Source organism: Hypanus sabinus, chromosome 6 (assembly GCF_030144855.1).
Source record: "Hypanus sabinus isolate sHypSab1 chromosome 6, sHypSab1.hap1, whole genome shotgun sequence".
NCBI lineage: Eukaryota > Metazoa > Chordata > Chondrichthyes > Myliobatiformes > Dasyatidae > Hypanus > Hypanus sabinus.
This window is the reverse complement of record NC_082711.1, coordinates 15,671,354-15,685,769: the sequence shown is the minus strand read 5'-3', so window position 1 is coordinate 15,685,769 and position 14,416 is coordinate 15,671,354. Positions and strand designations below refer to the sequence as shown.

Here is a 14,416-nt window from a genome sequence, read left to right as displayed (position 1 = left end):
TGGCTAATGGAATTTCACCCACACAAGAGTGAGATAATGCATTTTGGGAGGTCAAATTCTGGCAGGTCATGTAGAGTAAAACGCAAGGATTATAGAAGTGTTGGCATACAGAGGGATCTTGGGATGCAAGTCCACAGCTCCCTGAAAGCGGCAACACAGATGAACAGAGTGGTGAAAAAGGCATTTAGTATTTTTGTGTTCATAGGCTGATGTCATGTTGCAGCTGTACAAAACATTGGTTTACACCACACTGAGTATGTGTACAGTTCTGGTCACCATACTATAGAATGTGGTAGCAACAGACAGTGCACAGAAATGATCAAGCATGGAGGGCTGCAGATGTAATATGAGGTTGGATAGACTGGGTTTATTCTCACTGGAAAAGATCTCATCCTATACCTTATGAATGTATTTGACAAATATTATATGGGTGATTAGTATTCAAATTAAGGAGCATGCAGTTAGGGATGCTCCAAATTAAATCTACCCCAAAATGTTGTCTAGCACTAGACACTGCATTATCAGGAAAGACTTAAAAGAGTGGATAATGCATAACTATGCAAGAATACGGTCTTATACAACTTAACAAGGGCTGCAGGTTCCCCAAGTTGCAAAGAGTATTGACTTGGAAATTGATTATCATTTGGCCCAAATTCCAGAATTCCCTACACAAGAGCATTGTGCAAAGTCTATAGTGGGCCATTATTGAAAATACTAAATAAAGGCAAGTCTGTCTGGAAGAAAAAGAATGTACATACTTAATATTAAAAGAAATACACTTCAACAAGAACTGGAAGCAAATGCTTCATCTAGGCTTAAATCAGGTTCTGGTGAAAATGAGTAAGATTCCTGTACATGTACATCCACTACAGAGTATATGAAAGCTATTAACAGGGATTTTTTTTAAAAGAGACATTCAATGTCAGTAAGACTAAGGAATTGATCTTGGACTTCAGAAAGGGAAGTTGAGGGAACACACCAGTACACATCTAGGGATCAGAAGTGGAAAGGGTGAGTAGTTTCAAGTTCCTGGCTGTCAACATCTCCAAGGATCTATCCTGGACCCAACACTTCCAATTACAAAAAAGGCACGGCAGCAGCTATATTTCATTAGGAGTCTGAGGAAAGTTGGTATGTTACTCAAGACACTTGCAAATTTGTACCTATGTACTGTGGAAAGCATTCTAACTAGTTGCGTCACCATTTTATATGCAGGGTCCACTGTGCAGGATCAGAAAAAGCCCCCGAAAGTTGTAAACTCAGCCTGCTCCATCATGGACATTAGTCTCCCCAGCATCCAAAACACCTTCAAAAGGCAATGCTTCAAAGGTGGCAGGATCCATCATTACAGACCAAAATCACCCAGAATATACCATCTTCTCATTGCTACCATCAAAGAGGAGGTACAGGAGCCTGAGGAACTCAGGAACAGCTTCTTCCCCTCACCATCAGATTTCTGAATGGACAATGAACCCATGAACACTACCTCAATATTGCTTTTCCTTTCTTTTTGCACTACTTACTTTAATTCTTTTTTAATATATATTTTTGTAATTTAGAGCTTTTATTATGTATTGCAATGTACTGCTGCTGCAAAACAATTTCATGACATAGTATGCCAATGATATTAAACTTGATTATGAAAAATAAAGGAAATGAAAAATTACCCAAAACACTTGGTCATAACTCTGTTTAAGAAAAGTCTTGCACAAAAATGTAGATGTTCAATACAAATATATATTTCATTTATTCTTTTCGTTGTTTGGCCACCAATTTGGCATTGACGCTGTCAACTGTACACGAACATCACCTGCTGTGAACACATGAAGAGGTTCATTTGCATAAGTGAGTCTGATCAAGGCTAAACCAACATCACCCTCATAATTCCTGAACTTTCCAGCCAATTTTCCAGATTCAGTAACAATCTGCGCCTTTTCAGGAATATTGCCAGGAGGCAAAGGGTTGTCCATTTGGATTGGCATCAATCTTTTCCTTATTACTCCTGTATGGTGAGTCCGAGCTGTCAACTCTTGCCCGATATAACAGCCCTTGGTGAAGCTAATCCCATTCATGTACACTAGGTTGGATTCCAGAGGTATTGCTTCTCCAGATGGAAGGTCTTTCACACCTTCAGCAATTCCTTAAATAAAGAAAAGAAAGCATATATTACTGCCTATCCTAATATGTACAGTTCAAGGTTGTATTCAAATTGTATCAACTTATTCCTATACATCTTCAATAGATTAGCATTATCTGCCAAATGTTCTCACCTGAGGAACACTGATTTATGGATCCCTTCAGCTAGAGGTAAACAAATGGTGCAACTTTTTAAATTGATCATTTCCTTAAAGTGCACAGAATTCATTTTGCTCGTCAGAATGTCCTTGCACATGGCATAATGAGCATCAAAATAAACAAAGTACAGCACATCCCTGTCATCCATCTTAACGTTATGCTAAGTAAAGCAGAAGGATCTGCATCATTTGGAATACTATGTGCAGTTTTGGGCCCCCTATCTTAGAAAGGGTGTGCTGATGTTGGAGAGAGTTCAGAGAAGATTCACTAGGATGATTCCAGGAATGCAGGGACTAACATATTTGTCAGCTCTTGGATTGTATTCATTACAGTATAGAAGAATGAGAAGGGATCTCATAAAAACATTTTGAATGTTGAAAGGGTTGGACAGAGTAGATGTGGAAAGGCTGTTTCCCTTGGTGGGTGAGTTCAGGACAAGAGGTCACAGTCTTAGAATTAGAGGGTACCCATTTAAAACAGAGATCAGGAGAATTTTTTTAGCCAGAGGGTCGTGGATTTATGGAATTCGTTGCCACATACAGCTGTGGAGGCCCAATTATTGAGGGTGTTTAAGGAGACTGATAGGTATCTAATTAGTCAGGGTATCAAGGGATATGGGAAAAAGCCAGAAATTGGAACTAGATGGGAGAATAGTTTAGCTCATGGTGGAGTGGCGGAGCAGACTCGGTAGGCCGAATGGCCTACTTCTGCTTTGTCTTGTGATCTTGTGACCATCACATTTTGCAAATACCCAATGGCATTTTTAGTACCATGTTGAGTCAAGCCTGATGATTAATAGAAATGTTTCTTCAACACACTCTTCCAAGTCATTCAGCAAGAATGACAGCATCCTCAGGAGTGCAATTCCTTTCAAGCCTTTTGCCTCCTTTCACAACTGTATGTTTACATTCCCAAACAAATAGTGTTCACTTAGTTTACTGAGCCCAATTCAAAGGCAAACTAATTGATGGATTGTTCACCTACTATTGAAATAACTACACCATAGACAAAACTAAAGTTTAAAATGGGAGAAAATAAAGGAAATGCTATTCAGCAGGAAAGGTAGCATCTGTGGAAAGAGAAATAATGTTAACATCTCAGTTTCTGAGCATCAACTCTCATTTCTTTTCTACAGAAAGTCAAATTCCAACTGCTGAAAACCTAAAATAAAAACAAAAAATGCTGAGTATTTTCAGGCCTTTTTTGTACTTTCTCTCTTTCCACATATGCTGCCTGATCTGCTGTGTTTTTATTTCATGATTTTATTGGAATTTTCATAAGAAAATCAGTACATTCGAGACTTCAAAAACTTCTGCTAATTAAACAGAACATCAGAATATTACACTTTGTACAAGCCATTCAGCAGAAATGGTCCATCATTCTATGTATGCTTCGATACAGCATCTTCCTTCATTTCACTCTTGTTGGAACAGTTCAATGCTTTCTTAGTTATTTATGAAATCCAATTAAATGAATTTTGATCTTCAACTCAACACTCATCTTAGCCATGAATAAGAAGTCTTCCCCCTTCCCCCTCCAAATAGCTTGTAGTTTACTCACCTACAATAGGGAATCCTCCCATCCATATTACTGCAACCTCCTTAATAAATAATCCGCTCATTCTGAGAGAATATGATTGTTATACCTGTATATGTGTAAGGCACCAATGCCAAATATAAAAATATACAAAATTTCTTTGCAGAATTGAGACCAATTTCAGTTTGGGACACAAGATTACTCCTTACCTATTTTGTACCGATGTCTATGATAGTCCTGGATATCACCTAGATGACTTTCAGGGACAATGTCCAATGGATTGTCAGTATTGCTTAATACCAACCGCCATCCCATGGCATCAGTTCTGGGATCCTGTGTACACACCAGTACCTTCTTTCCATTTACTTCTAAGTTACTGCTAGTATCTACTGAGTGTCTAGATGGGAGCACTGCCCACACAGAAAGATCTGGACAAAGGGAAATGTCCACTTTCCTTCTAATCTTGTATATTTTCAAGTGTTTCTGAACATTATCAAGCAACATTGCATCACATTCTGCAAGGAGTGTTGGCTCTTCTTGGCTTGCATGCAACCTAGAATACAAAAAGCAAAGAATAATTCATTTTGTCACAATGAACACTACTCATTTGCAACAGATTTTGTATTCTTTATTCCACAAGGGATGAAGAACATTTTCAAATTAATTTAAATTGATTTAAATTCTAATGAGTGTAAAATACATCAGTTTGATTAAAAAGAGGCAAACCAGGTAGGAATAGGACTCCAGAATGTGTCAAATCAACAGTAGTAAACCATTTGATCTTTCACATTCAGTATCATGGCTGATCATTTATTCCAGCATCATTTCCATGTACTAAATCGCCCTCAGTTTCCCAATATCCAAAAAGCTATCAATTACTGTCTTGAATTTACTGAGCAACTGAAATGTTATAGCCCCCCTTGGATAAAGGGCAAAGCAAATCTTCTCACGTCAGTGAAAAATTAAAATACAAACCTGCAGATGCTGTTAACTCAAAAAAAAGGAACATTCTTTTGCTGATCTAACTTTGAAGCTCCCCATCCTAGCTAGCAGAGCTTGGGAAAACATCAACCCTGTGTCAATAAAAACACAAAATGCTGGCAGAACTCCGCATCTATGGGAGGAGGTAGTGACATTGTTTCAGGCCGAAACCCTTCATCAGGAGTGAAGTAACATGGGTTGGTCGAGGGGGGATAAGAAGTGGGGGGAGGGATGAAGTAGAGAGCTGGGAAGTGATAGGCTGGAGGGAAATGGGCTAAGGGGAAGGTGAAGAATTATGGGAAATAAAAAAGAAAGAAAGATAGGGCTGGGGGGAGATTATAGTGAGGGGGGAAAAAAGAGAGAGAAAGAGAACCAGACTAAAATAATAGATAGGGATGGGGGTAAGGGCGGGGGCAGGGGTATCAACGGAGGTCTGTGAGTTGGATGTTCATGCTGGCAGGAAGGAGGCTACCTAGGCGGGAGATAAGGTATTGCTCCATCGACCTGCGTGTGGCCTCATCTTGACGGTAGAGGAGGCCATGGACAGACATGTTGGAGTAGGAGCGGTCTGTGGAATTGAAGTGTGTGGCCACAGGGAGATCCCGCCACTGTTGGAACCGTCCTCTAACTATGCACCATTATTCCTAGATCACTCTTTTCTACTGCATTCTTCAATGACCTACCATTTACCATGTATGTCCTATTAGGATTATTCCTACCAAAATGTAGCACCTCACACTTATTAGCATTAAACTCCATCTGCCATCGCTCAGCCCACTCTTCTAACTGGCCTAAATCTCTCTGCAAGCTTTGAAAACCTACTTCCTTATCCACAATGCCACCTACCTTAGTATCATCTGCATACTTACTAATCCAATTTACCACCCCATCATCCAGATCATTACTGTATAATACAAACAGCATTGGACCCAGTACAGATCCCTGAGGCACACCACTAGTCACCGGCCTCCAACCTGACAAACAGTTATCCACCACTGCTCTCTGGCATCTCCCATCCAGCCACTGTTGAATCCATTTTACTTCTTCAATATTAATACCTAACGATTGAACCTTCCTAACTAACCTTCCGTGCGGAACCTTGTCAAAGGCCTTACTGAAGTCCATATAGACAACATCTACTGCTTTACCCTCATCAACTTTCCTCGTAACCTCTTCAAAAAAATTCAGTAAGATTTGTCAAACATGACCTTCCACACACAAATATAATGTTGACTGTTCCTAATCAGACCCTGTCTATCCAGATAATTATATATACCATCTCTAAGAATACTTTCCATTAATTTACCCACCACTGACGTCAAACTGACAGGCCTATAATTGCTAGGTTTACTTTTAGAACCCTTTTTAAACAATGGAGCCACATGAGCAATACGCCAACCCTCTAGCACTATCCCTGTTTCTAATGACATTTGAAATATTTCTATCAGAGCCCCTGCTATTTCTACACTAACCTCCCTCAAGGTCCAAGGGAATATCCTGTCAGGATCTGGAGATTTATCCACTTTTATATTCCTTAAAAGCGCCCGTACTTCCTCCTCTTTAATCGTCATAGTTTCCATAACTTCCCTACTTGCTTCCCTTACCTTACACAATTCAACATCCTTCTCCTTAGTGAATACCGAAGAAAATAAATTGTTCAAAATCTCCGCCATCTCTTTCGGCTCCACACATAGCTGTCCACTCTGATTCTCTAAGGGACCAATTTTATCCCTCACTATCCTTTTGCTATTAATATAACTGTAGAAGCCCTTTGGATTTATTTTCACCTTACTTGCCAAAGCAAACTCGTATCTTCTTCTAGCTTTTCTAATTTCTTTCTTAAGATTCTTCTTACATTCTTTATATTCCTCGAGCACCTCATTTACTCCTTTCGGCACCTCCCACTTTCTCCAAACTAAAGGTGCATCCATGGGCATGTGAATAGGCCCCAGTTATGCCTGCCTGTTTGTTGGCTATGTTTCAAGCCTTCCCTGGAATGCTCCCCAACCTCCTTCTATGCTATATTGATGGCTGCATTGGTGCTGTTTCAATAACCTACACTGAGCTCACTCACTTTATCAACTTCCAAGCTACCCTTAAATTCACTTGGTCCATTTCCAGTGCTCCCGATGTGGCGGCCTCTACATTGCTGAGGTAGATTGGGGATCACTTTGACGAACTCAATAGGTGGAATTTCCTGGTGGCCAACTAATTCAGTTCCTATCCCGCTTCCCGTTCAGACATATCCTCTTCTGCCATGAGGCAACTCTCAAGTTGGAGGAGTATCACCTCATGTCCTGTCTAGGTAGCCTCCATCCTAATGATATGACCATCAACTTCTAGTAATATCCCCCACCCCTTTCCTCTCCTTCATTTCTCCACTCTGGCCTTTTACTTCTTATCCTGACCAACCAATCACCTCCCCTGGTGCCCCTCCTCCTTCCTTTTCTTCCATGATCCAATCTCCTCTCCTATAAGGTTCCTTCTTCTCCAGCCCTTTACTTTTTTTACCCATCACCTCTCAGCTTCTTTCTTCTTTCCCCTCTCCCACCCACAGCTTCATCTATTACCTTATAGCTTGTCCTCCTTCTCTTCCCCACCCTGTTCTGGCATCTTTCCCCTTCCTTTCCAGTCCTGAAGAAGGGTCTCAGCCCAAAATGTTGACTGCCTAATCATTTCCATTAATCCTTCCTAAATTTCAGAGTTCCTCCAGCAATTTGTGTGTGTTCCACCTGATACCTTCTGCCTGCACATGGTTCATATCTTTCTATTCTCTGTAGGTCCATGTTCCAATTAGTGCTTTAAGCTAATATGGTGGGGGATGGGAACCAGGAAGATAGAGCTGAGGATGAGCCAGCAGGTTTACAAGTAGATGATGGGTGTAACATGAAGGTAAGAAAGGATAAGTCAATGACTGGGTACAAATGCCACCAAAGCAAGGAATTAAATTGTACCACAGAGGTAAAATTCAAAAGGGCAAAGAAAGCAGGACCGAAGGTGCTGTATTTAAATGCGCGTAGCATTTGGAATAAGGTGGACGAACTTGTGGCCGAAATAGATTGGTCAGTATGACGTTGTAGGCATCAATGAGTCATGGCTGGAAACAAGGCCATAGTTTGGAGCTTAACATCAAATGATGTACTTTGTATCAAAAAGACAGGCAAGAAGGCATAGGCGGTGGTGTGGCTCTGTTGGTAAGAGATGGAATTACGTCTTTAGAAAGAAGTGACATAGAGTGTCAGAAGTGTCAGAGAATGTTGAATCATTGTGGGTGGAATTAAGAAACTGCAAAAGTAAAAAAAAAACATTATGGGAATCATATATAAGCTTCCAAATAGTAACCAAGACGTGGGGTTAAGATTGTAAAAGAAGCTGGAAAAGGCATGTAATAAGGATAATGACACAATTGTAACGGGGGACTTCAATATGCAAGGAGATTGGGAAAATTAGGCTGATGTTGGATCGCAAGAGAGGGAATCTGTTAAATGCCGACGAGATGAATTTTTAGAGCAGCTTATGCTTGAGCCTACTCTGGGAAAGGCTATCTTAGATTGGGTGTTGTGTAATAACCCAGATCTTATTAGGGAGCTAATATAAAGGAACCTTTAGGAGGCAGTGATCATAATATGATTGAATTCACCCCGAAATTTAAGAAGGAGAAACATAAGTCATGTGTATCAGTATCTCAATGGATTAAAGGGAATTATAGAGGCACGAGAGGGGAGCTTGCCAAATGGATTGGAGGAGGATACTGGCAAGGATGACAGCAGAGCAGAAATGGCTGCTGTTTTCTGAGAATAGTTCACAAGGTACAAGATAGATACGTCCCACAGAAGTTATCAAATGGCAGAGGTAGGCAACTGTGACTGACAAAGGAAGTTAAGGACTGCATAAAAGCCAAGGAAATGAAATTTAAGGTAGCAAAAGTGAGTGGGAAGTTGGATGATAGGAAAGCTTTTAAAATCCAACAAAAGGCAACTAAAAAAGCTTTAAGAAGGGAAAATATGAAATATGAGGATAAACTAGCCAATAATATAAAGCAGGATACCAAAAGTTTTTTTCAGTTATATGTAACACTTACCCAACAGGCTGGTATATGTCTAGGGGAAAAGGAGATCCAGCCACACACCAACCCCACCTCCCTTACACGCAGATGCTGTGAGAATCAAGTTTATGCTGCGTGCACACACACCATATCAAACTCACACCAGATACCGTTATGGAATACACTTTAAAGATTTTACTAAAACTAAAAGAGTACTATGCAATACAATATATATGAAGGAAAAGAAAATAAAGTAAAAGGTGCCAACTTATCAAAGTTCAGTCAGTTTAGTGCACATAGTTGGAGCTCAACCATCGAACCATATATAAAGAGTAAAAGGGAGGTGAGAGTTGATATTCGACCACTGGAAAATTATGCAGGTGAGGTAGTAATGGGGGACAAATAAATGGCAAATGAACTTAAGTACTTTGGCATCTGTCTTCACTGTGGAAGACCACTAGCAGTGTGTCAGAGGTCCACGAGTGTCAGGGAGCAGAAGGAAAAAGTGCTAGGCAAACACAAATGTCTTAAGATGGTTAAGTCACCTGGACTAGATGGACTACATCCCAGAGTCCTGTGAAAGGTTGCTGAAGAGATAGCAGATGCATTGGTCATGATCCTTCCAGAATTGCTCGATTCTGCCACGGTTTCAGAGGACTGGAAGATTGCAATTGTCACTCCACTCTTTTAGAAGGGAGGAAGGCAAAAGAAAAGAAATTATAGGCTAGTTAACCTAACAGTGCTTGGGAAAGTACTGGAGTCTATTTTTAAGGATAAGGTTTCCAGGTACTTGGTGACTAATGATAAAATAAATCAAAGTCAGTATGGTTTCTGTAAAGGGAAATCTTGCCTGACTAATCTGTTAGAGTTCTTCGAGGAAGTGACAAGCAGGATAAACAAAGGGGAGGCAGTGGATGTCACTTACTTGGATTTCCAGAGGACATTTGATAAGATAAAATCCCATGGGATTACCAGAAGAGATACGACATGGATAAAGGAATGGCTGACAGACAGGAGGCAGCAAGTGGGAATAAAGGGGGCCTTTTCTGGTTGACTATCAGTGACTAGTGGTGTTCCTTAGGGGTTTATTGGGACCACTAGTGTTGGCGCATGGCCAAGTGGTTAAAGCATTCGTCTAGTGATCTGAAGGTCACTAGTTCAAGCCTTGGCTGAGACTGCGTCTGTATCCTTGAGCAAGGCACTTAACCACACATTGCTCTGTGACGACACCGGTGCCAAACTGTATGGGTCCTAATGCCCTTCCCTTGGACAACAGGGGAGACTTGCAGCATGGACAACTGCCGGTCTTACATAAAAAAAACCTTGCCCAGGCTTGCGTCCTGGAAATTTTCCAAGGCGCAAATCCATGGTCTATCGAGAGTAACGGAGGCTTACATTGGGACCACTACTTTTCACATTGTTTGTCAGTGATTTGGATAATGGAATTGGAAAAGTCTGCAGATGATATAAAGATAGGTGGAGAGGTAGGTAGTGCTGAGGAAGCAATGCAATTGCAGCTGGACTTAGACAAATTGGAAGAATGGGCAAAACTGTGTCAGATGGAAAATTGCTGGGAAATGTACGATGATGCATTTTGGTAGAAGGAATAATAATGTGGACTATTATCTAAATGGGGAGATGGTTCAAACATCAGAGGTGCAAAAGGACTTAAGAGTTCTCATGCAAGATTCCCAGAAGATTAATTTACAGGTTAAGTCTGTGATAAAGGCGGCAAATGCAATGTTGGCATTTATTTCAAGGGGAATCGAATACAAAAGCAAAGAGATAATGCTGAGCCTTTATAAGACACTAGTCAGGCTGCACGGAGTACCGCCAGCAGTTTCAGGCCCCATATCTCAGAAAGGATACATTGTCATTAGAGAGAGTTCAGAGGAGGTTGATGAGGATGATTCTGATAATGAAGGGATTAACATATGAAGAACGTCTGGCAGCTTTGAGCTTGCACTCACTGAAATTTAGAAGAATGCAGGGGGATCTCATTGAAACCTACCAAATGTTGAAAGGACTAGAGAGGGTGGATGTGGAGAGGACGTTTCCTATGCTGGAAGTCCAGAACTAGAGAGTACAGCCTCAAAATTGAGGGCTGACCTTTTAGAAGAGGCAAGAAAGAATTTTTTGTAGCCAGAGTGGTGAAACTGTGTAATGTTCTGCCACAGACTGCAGTGGAAGCCAAGTCTCTGGGTAAACTTAAAGCAGAAGTTGATAAGTTTCCTGATTAGTCAGGACATCGAAGATATGGCAAGAAGGCAGGTGCATGGGGTTGAGTGGGATCTGGGATCAGGCATGATGGAATTACGGAACAGAATCAATGGGCTGAATGGCCTAATTCTGCTCCTGTGTCTTACGACTTAGCTAAGAGTCTTTTAAATAACTGTAAACAACCCCTGACTACCCTTGTCAGTGTACTCCAGGAGAATGAGACTGACTTTGGCTCTATTGGATTTCTACTGACTACAATGTGTTTGGACTTATGCAAGGACACTGCCTGCTTCTGAGTTGCTATGGCGAAGAGAGGTGGATTTATTTGATGGACAATCAATGTTCTGGTTTCTCTGCAGCTTGTTTACATTTTTTCTGTTGCTTGTTTTGAATATACAAGGACACACAGAAAGACACAGTTAGAGTCAAGATGGATTTGGTCAATGGAAGACACCAGTAAGTCGGTCGCTGGTTTAAACTTTCAGTAGCCCAAAAGGGGTGAGTTAAGATCAATCCAGAGAATTGATAAATGACTCTCACAAGTTTCTGCAACTAGAACAAGTTGGCAGGAAGAGAAGAAAGGAGAGGAAGGTTTGGAACAGAAAAAACCTAGTGACAAAGAGATCACTGTTTGGACTCTCTAAGTAGCCCGTAAGGGTGAGTTTGTTTCCATTCGGCTACGAAAGTGTGATTGTCACTTAGTTAATCCACAAGAGTGGATTCTCTGGTGAGGGGAACCTTTGTGAATGCCACGTGTGTGTTTACCCTTTGTCTGGGTGTGGTAGTTCACTGAAGAAAGGCACTCCTGTGGCAAATCACTGTTGGGAGTTATTTTGTATGTCATGGAACTGGATAAGTGGCTATCACATTGTGCATTTGGGGTAACCTTGTGGAATCTACCGGTGTGTCAACCCTTGCCTGCATGGTGGTTCCCTTGAAGAGGGTCCCCTTTGGGATAAACTACTGTTGGTGATAATCCATATGTGGATTCTGTTTGAGTATCCTGTGGCCACCACTTTGTGACGTCCCGTAGCTGAATTCCGATGTGGTACCACTTGTGTTGAAAGGATATTCGTTGAAGATCACTGTCGGTGATACTTCGTGTGTGGAGTGGAACAACTTCAGAGGTAAAACCTGCTGCTTTTGTTATTTTGTATCGTCGTTGTGGAATCTGTGGAATATTGATGTAATTGCCTTCTCACAACATACGCCTTTGTTTTTATTCTCTCTCTTACCAACAGTAACCTCATGCATTGAACTGAACTTTCTCACATACCATCATAAGACTGTATCATTTACCACCTAAGCTTGAATGAGTTTGGGAAACATATACTCATACCTATATATGCTTATGTTTGCCAAACACTGTCAATCCTTGGTTTATCTGGTTTTAAATTTACTATTAGCAGTAGATACTAATAAATAGTGTTTTGTTTGTAGCAAAACCAGACTCCAGGTATGTTCCATTTCCTTTTGACCTGCTACAGGGTACGCAACAGTAAAAATAAAACAGCCTGTTACACCTCCATCAAACTTTCCCTTTCTCACCTTAAATGCATCCCTTCTAGTATTAGGGATTTCAACACTGGGGAAAAGATACTGACCGTCTACTCTATCTATACCTCTCACAATTTTTATAAATTTCTACCAGGCCTCTCCTAATCCTCCACCATTCTAGAAAAAAACTCTTTTTAGCACATGCCTTCCAATTTGGGCAGCAGCATGATAACCCTTTTCTACAGCCTCTCTAAAGCTCCCACTTCTTTCATATAATGGGGAGTCCAGAAAACAATTCGACTCAAACTCAATGCCTCTTATAATAAAGGAAATATTACCATACCTCTTCCTTACCACCCTATCAACTTGTGTGGCCATTTTCTGAGACCAAAATCCCACTGCACATTTACACTATCATGCAGTATTAATTTTCCCTTTACATTAGATCGTGGCAAACCACGAGTTGGGCCTTTTCCATACTGTACAACCCCACCCCATGAAAATTTTGTTCTATTCTGTAATAAGACCATAATGCACAGCTTTTTACTTCAATATCATGCACAATTTATGTTTTGTTTACGTTGTCTCACCCTCCATGCCTGTGATGTTGCTACAAAGCATGTTTCCCTTTGTTGTTGTACCTCCCCGGGACGATAAACCTGCCATCTTTCCCTGAAACCCTTCACCCTCCTCCCTCCCTAGGCACCCACCTGTAGAGAATCACGTCGAACATGGTCCTCCCCTGCAGATTAAGCAGGTGACAGTAAAGGGACTCCCGGGACCTGCTCACCACATCTTCCACATCGTTGGTGACCAGGCCCTGGAGGAAGGCGCCGGTGTCCGGGCCCCGCAACCGCAGCAGCTGCCGGTGGGTCAGGCGGTAACAGCGGTGGCAGCCGCCTGCCTCGCTGCCTGCCCGGGAGCTAGGGAGCTGTCGAGCAGCCGCTTGCAGTCGCAGTAAAACGCCCGACGTCCGACTACAGCCGGCACGAAAGCAGGGCAGCAACATGCCGCAGATCCCCCCTCCGGTCAGCTACGACCGGCTCCTCGGGCTCCGCTCATCCCCATTTGAACAGGCGCGGCAGCTCCCGCGACATCACCGCCTGCAGGCCAACAAGCGCAGAATCGAGGAGGACGTGAACAGCTCTGGAGAGCGGCGAGGCTTGATCTCACAGAGACAAGATCTGAAAGTAACCCGAGTCTGATAAAAATAGGGGCAGTGATATGATGGCACCCAGCGACCGTATGATAAAAATAGGGTGTGATGCAATAAAGGTTAGATAGAGGCAAGAGGTTCTTGGAAATAGTGTGCTCGGAATCTGAAGTGTGTGACAAAACGTAGGACCTGTCCAATAGTGGCATTATCTGTGTCACAACACGCAGTTTCTATGTCATAAAAGGTACAATTTACGTGGTTAGGGACAGGGACCTTCCAATAGCTATATATATTAGTGTCATAAAGATGGTAGGGAGTATTCTGGAGTTATGCGAATATAGCAAGTATTAATTCAAGCAAGAACAAGTTTTCAGTTCTTATTGTAAATTGCAAGCAGTAAATTGAAGCATGCCTTTGCAAATAAACAATACTACTGGTAAAACACAGTCGTGGTTTGCAAGGTAGTGACCATGAGACCTTTGCATATGCATCAGCCCAACGTTAAGGCAGTGAAGTTGCGATACATCAACGCAGACAGGCAAATAAGGGTTTAAGTAATCTGTACCATTGTGAACAAGTTCAAAGAAGCTCGCAAACCAGGCATATACCATCACTTAGAGTACTGCACAGGAACACAAGGGAAAATCTGCAAGTGCTGCACAGAAACAGGCCAATTGGCCCGTCTA

The 14,416-nt window shown here is 41.7% G+C and overlaps 1 protein-coding gene across 1 annotated transcript; it reads right to left on the bottom strand.

Annotated features, from left to right (window-relative positions):
- Positions 1-1,717: 1,717 nt before the first annotated feature.
- Positions 1,718-13,659, bottom strand: iba57 (iron-sulfur cluster assembly factor IBA57). The gene is made up of 3 exons (XM_059971776.1): positions 13,285-13,659; positions 4,041-4,384; positions 1,718-2,140 (listed from the first exon to the last, which is right to left on the bottom strand). Exons 1-3 carry the CDS (start codon positions 13,581-13,583, stop codon positions 1,743-1,745), a joined length of 1,041 nt encoding a protein of 346 aa, XP_059827759.1. The 5' UTR covers positions 13,584-13,659; the 3' UTR covers positions 1,718-1,742.
- Positions 13,660-14,416: the final 757 nt, after the last annotated feature.

Bases quoted from the DNA above. Each gene is read 5' to 3' on its own strand.
- iba57 (XM_059971776.1), bottom strand. From the start codon at position 13,583: ATGTTGCTGCCCTGCTTTCGTGCCGGCTGTAGTCGGACGTCGGGCGTT. The intron at 4,385-13,284 runs GTGGGTGCCTAG...TTTGTATTCTAG, and splicing joins TTCGACGTGATTCTCTACAG to GTTGCATGCAAGCCAAGAAG. The intron at 2,141-4,040 runs GTAAGGAGTAAT...TCTTTATTTAAG, and splicing joins TAGACATCGGTACAAAATAG to GAATTGCTGAAGGTGTGAAA.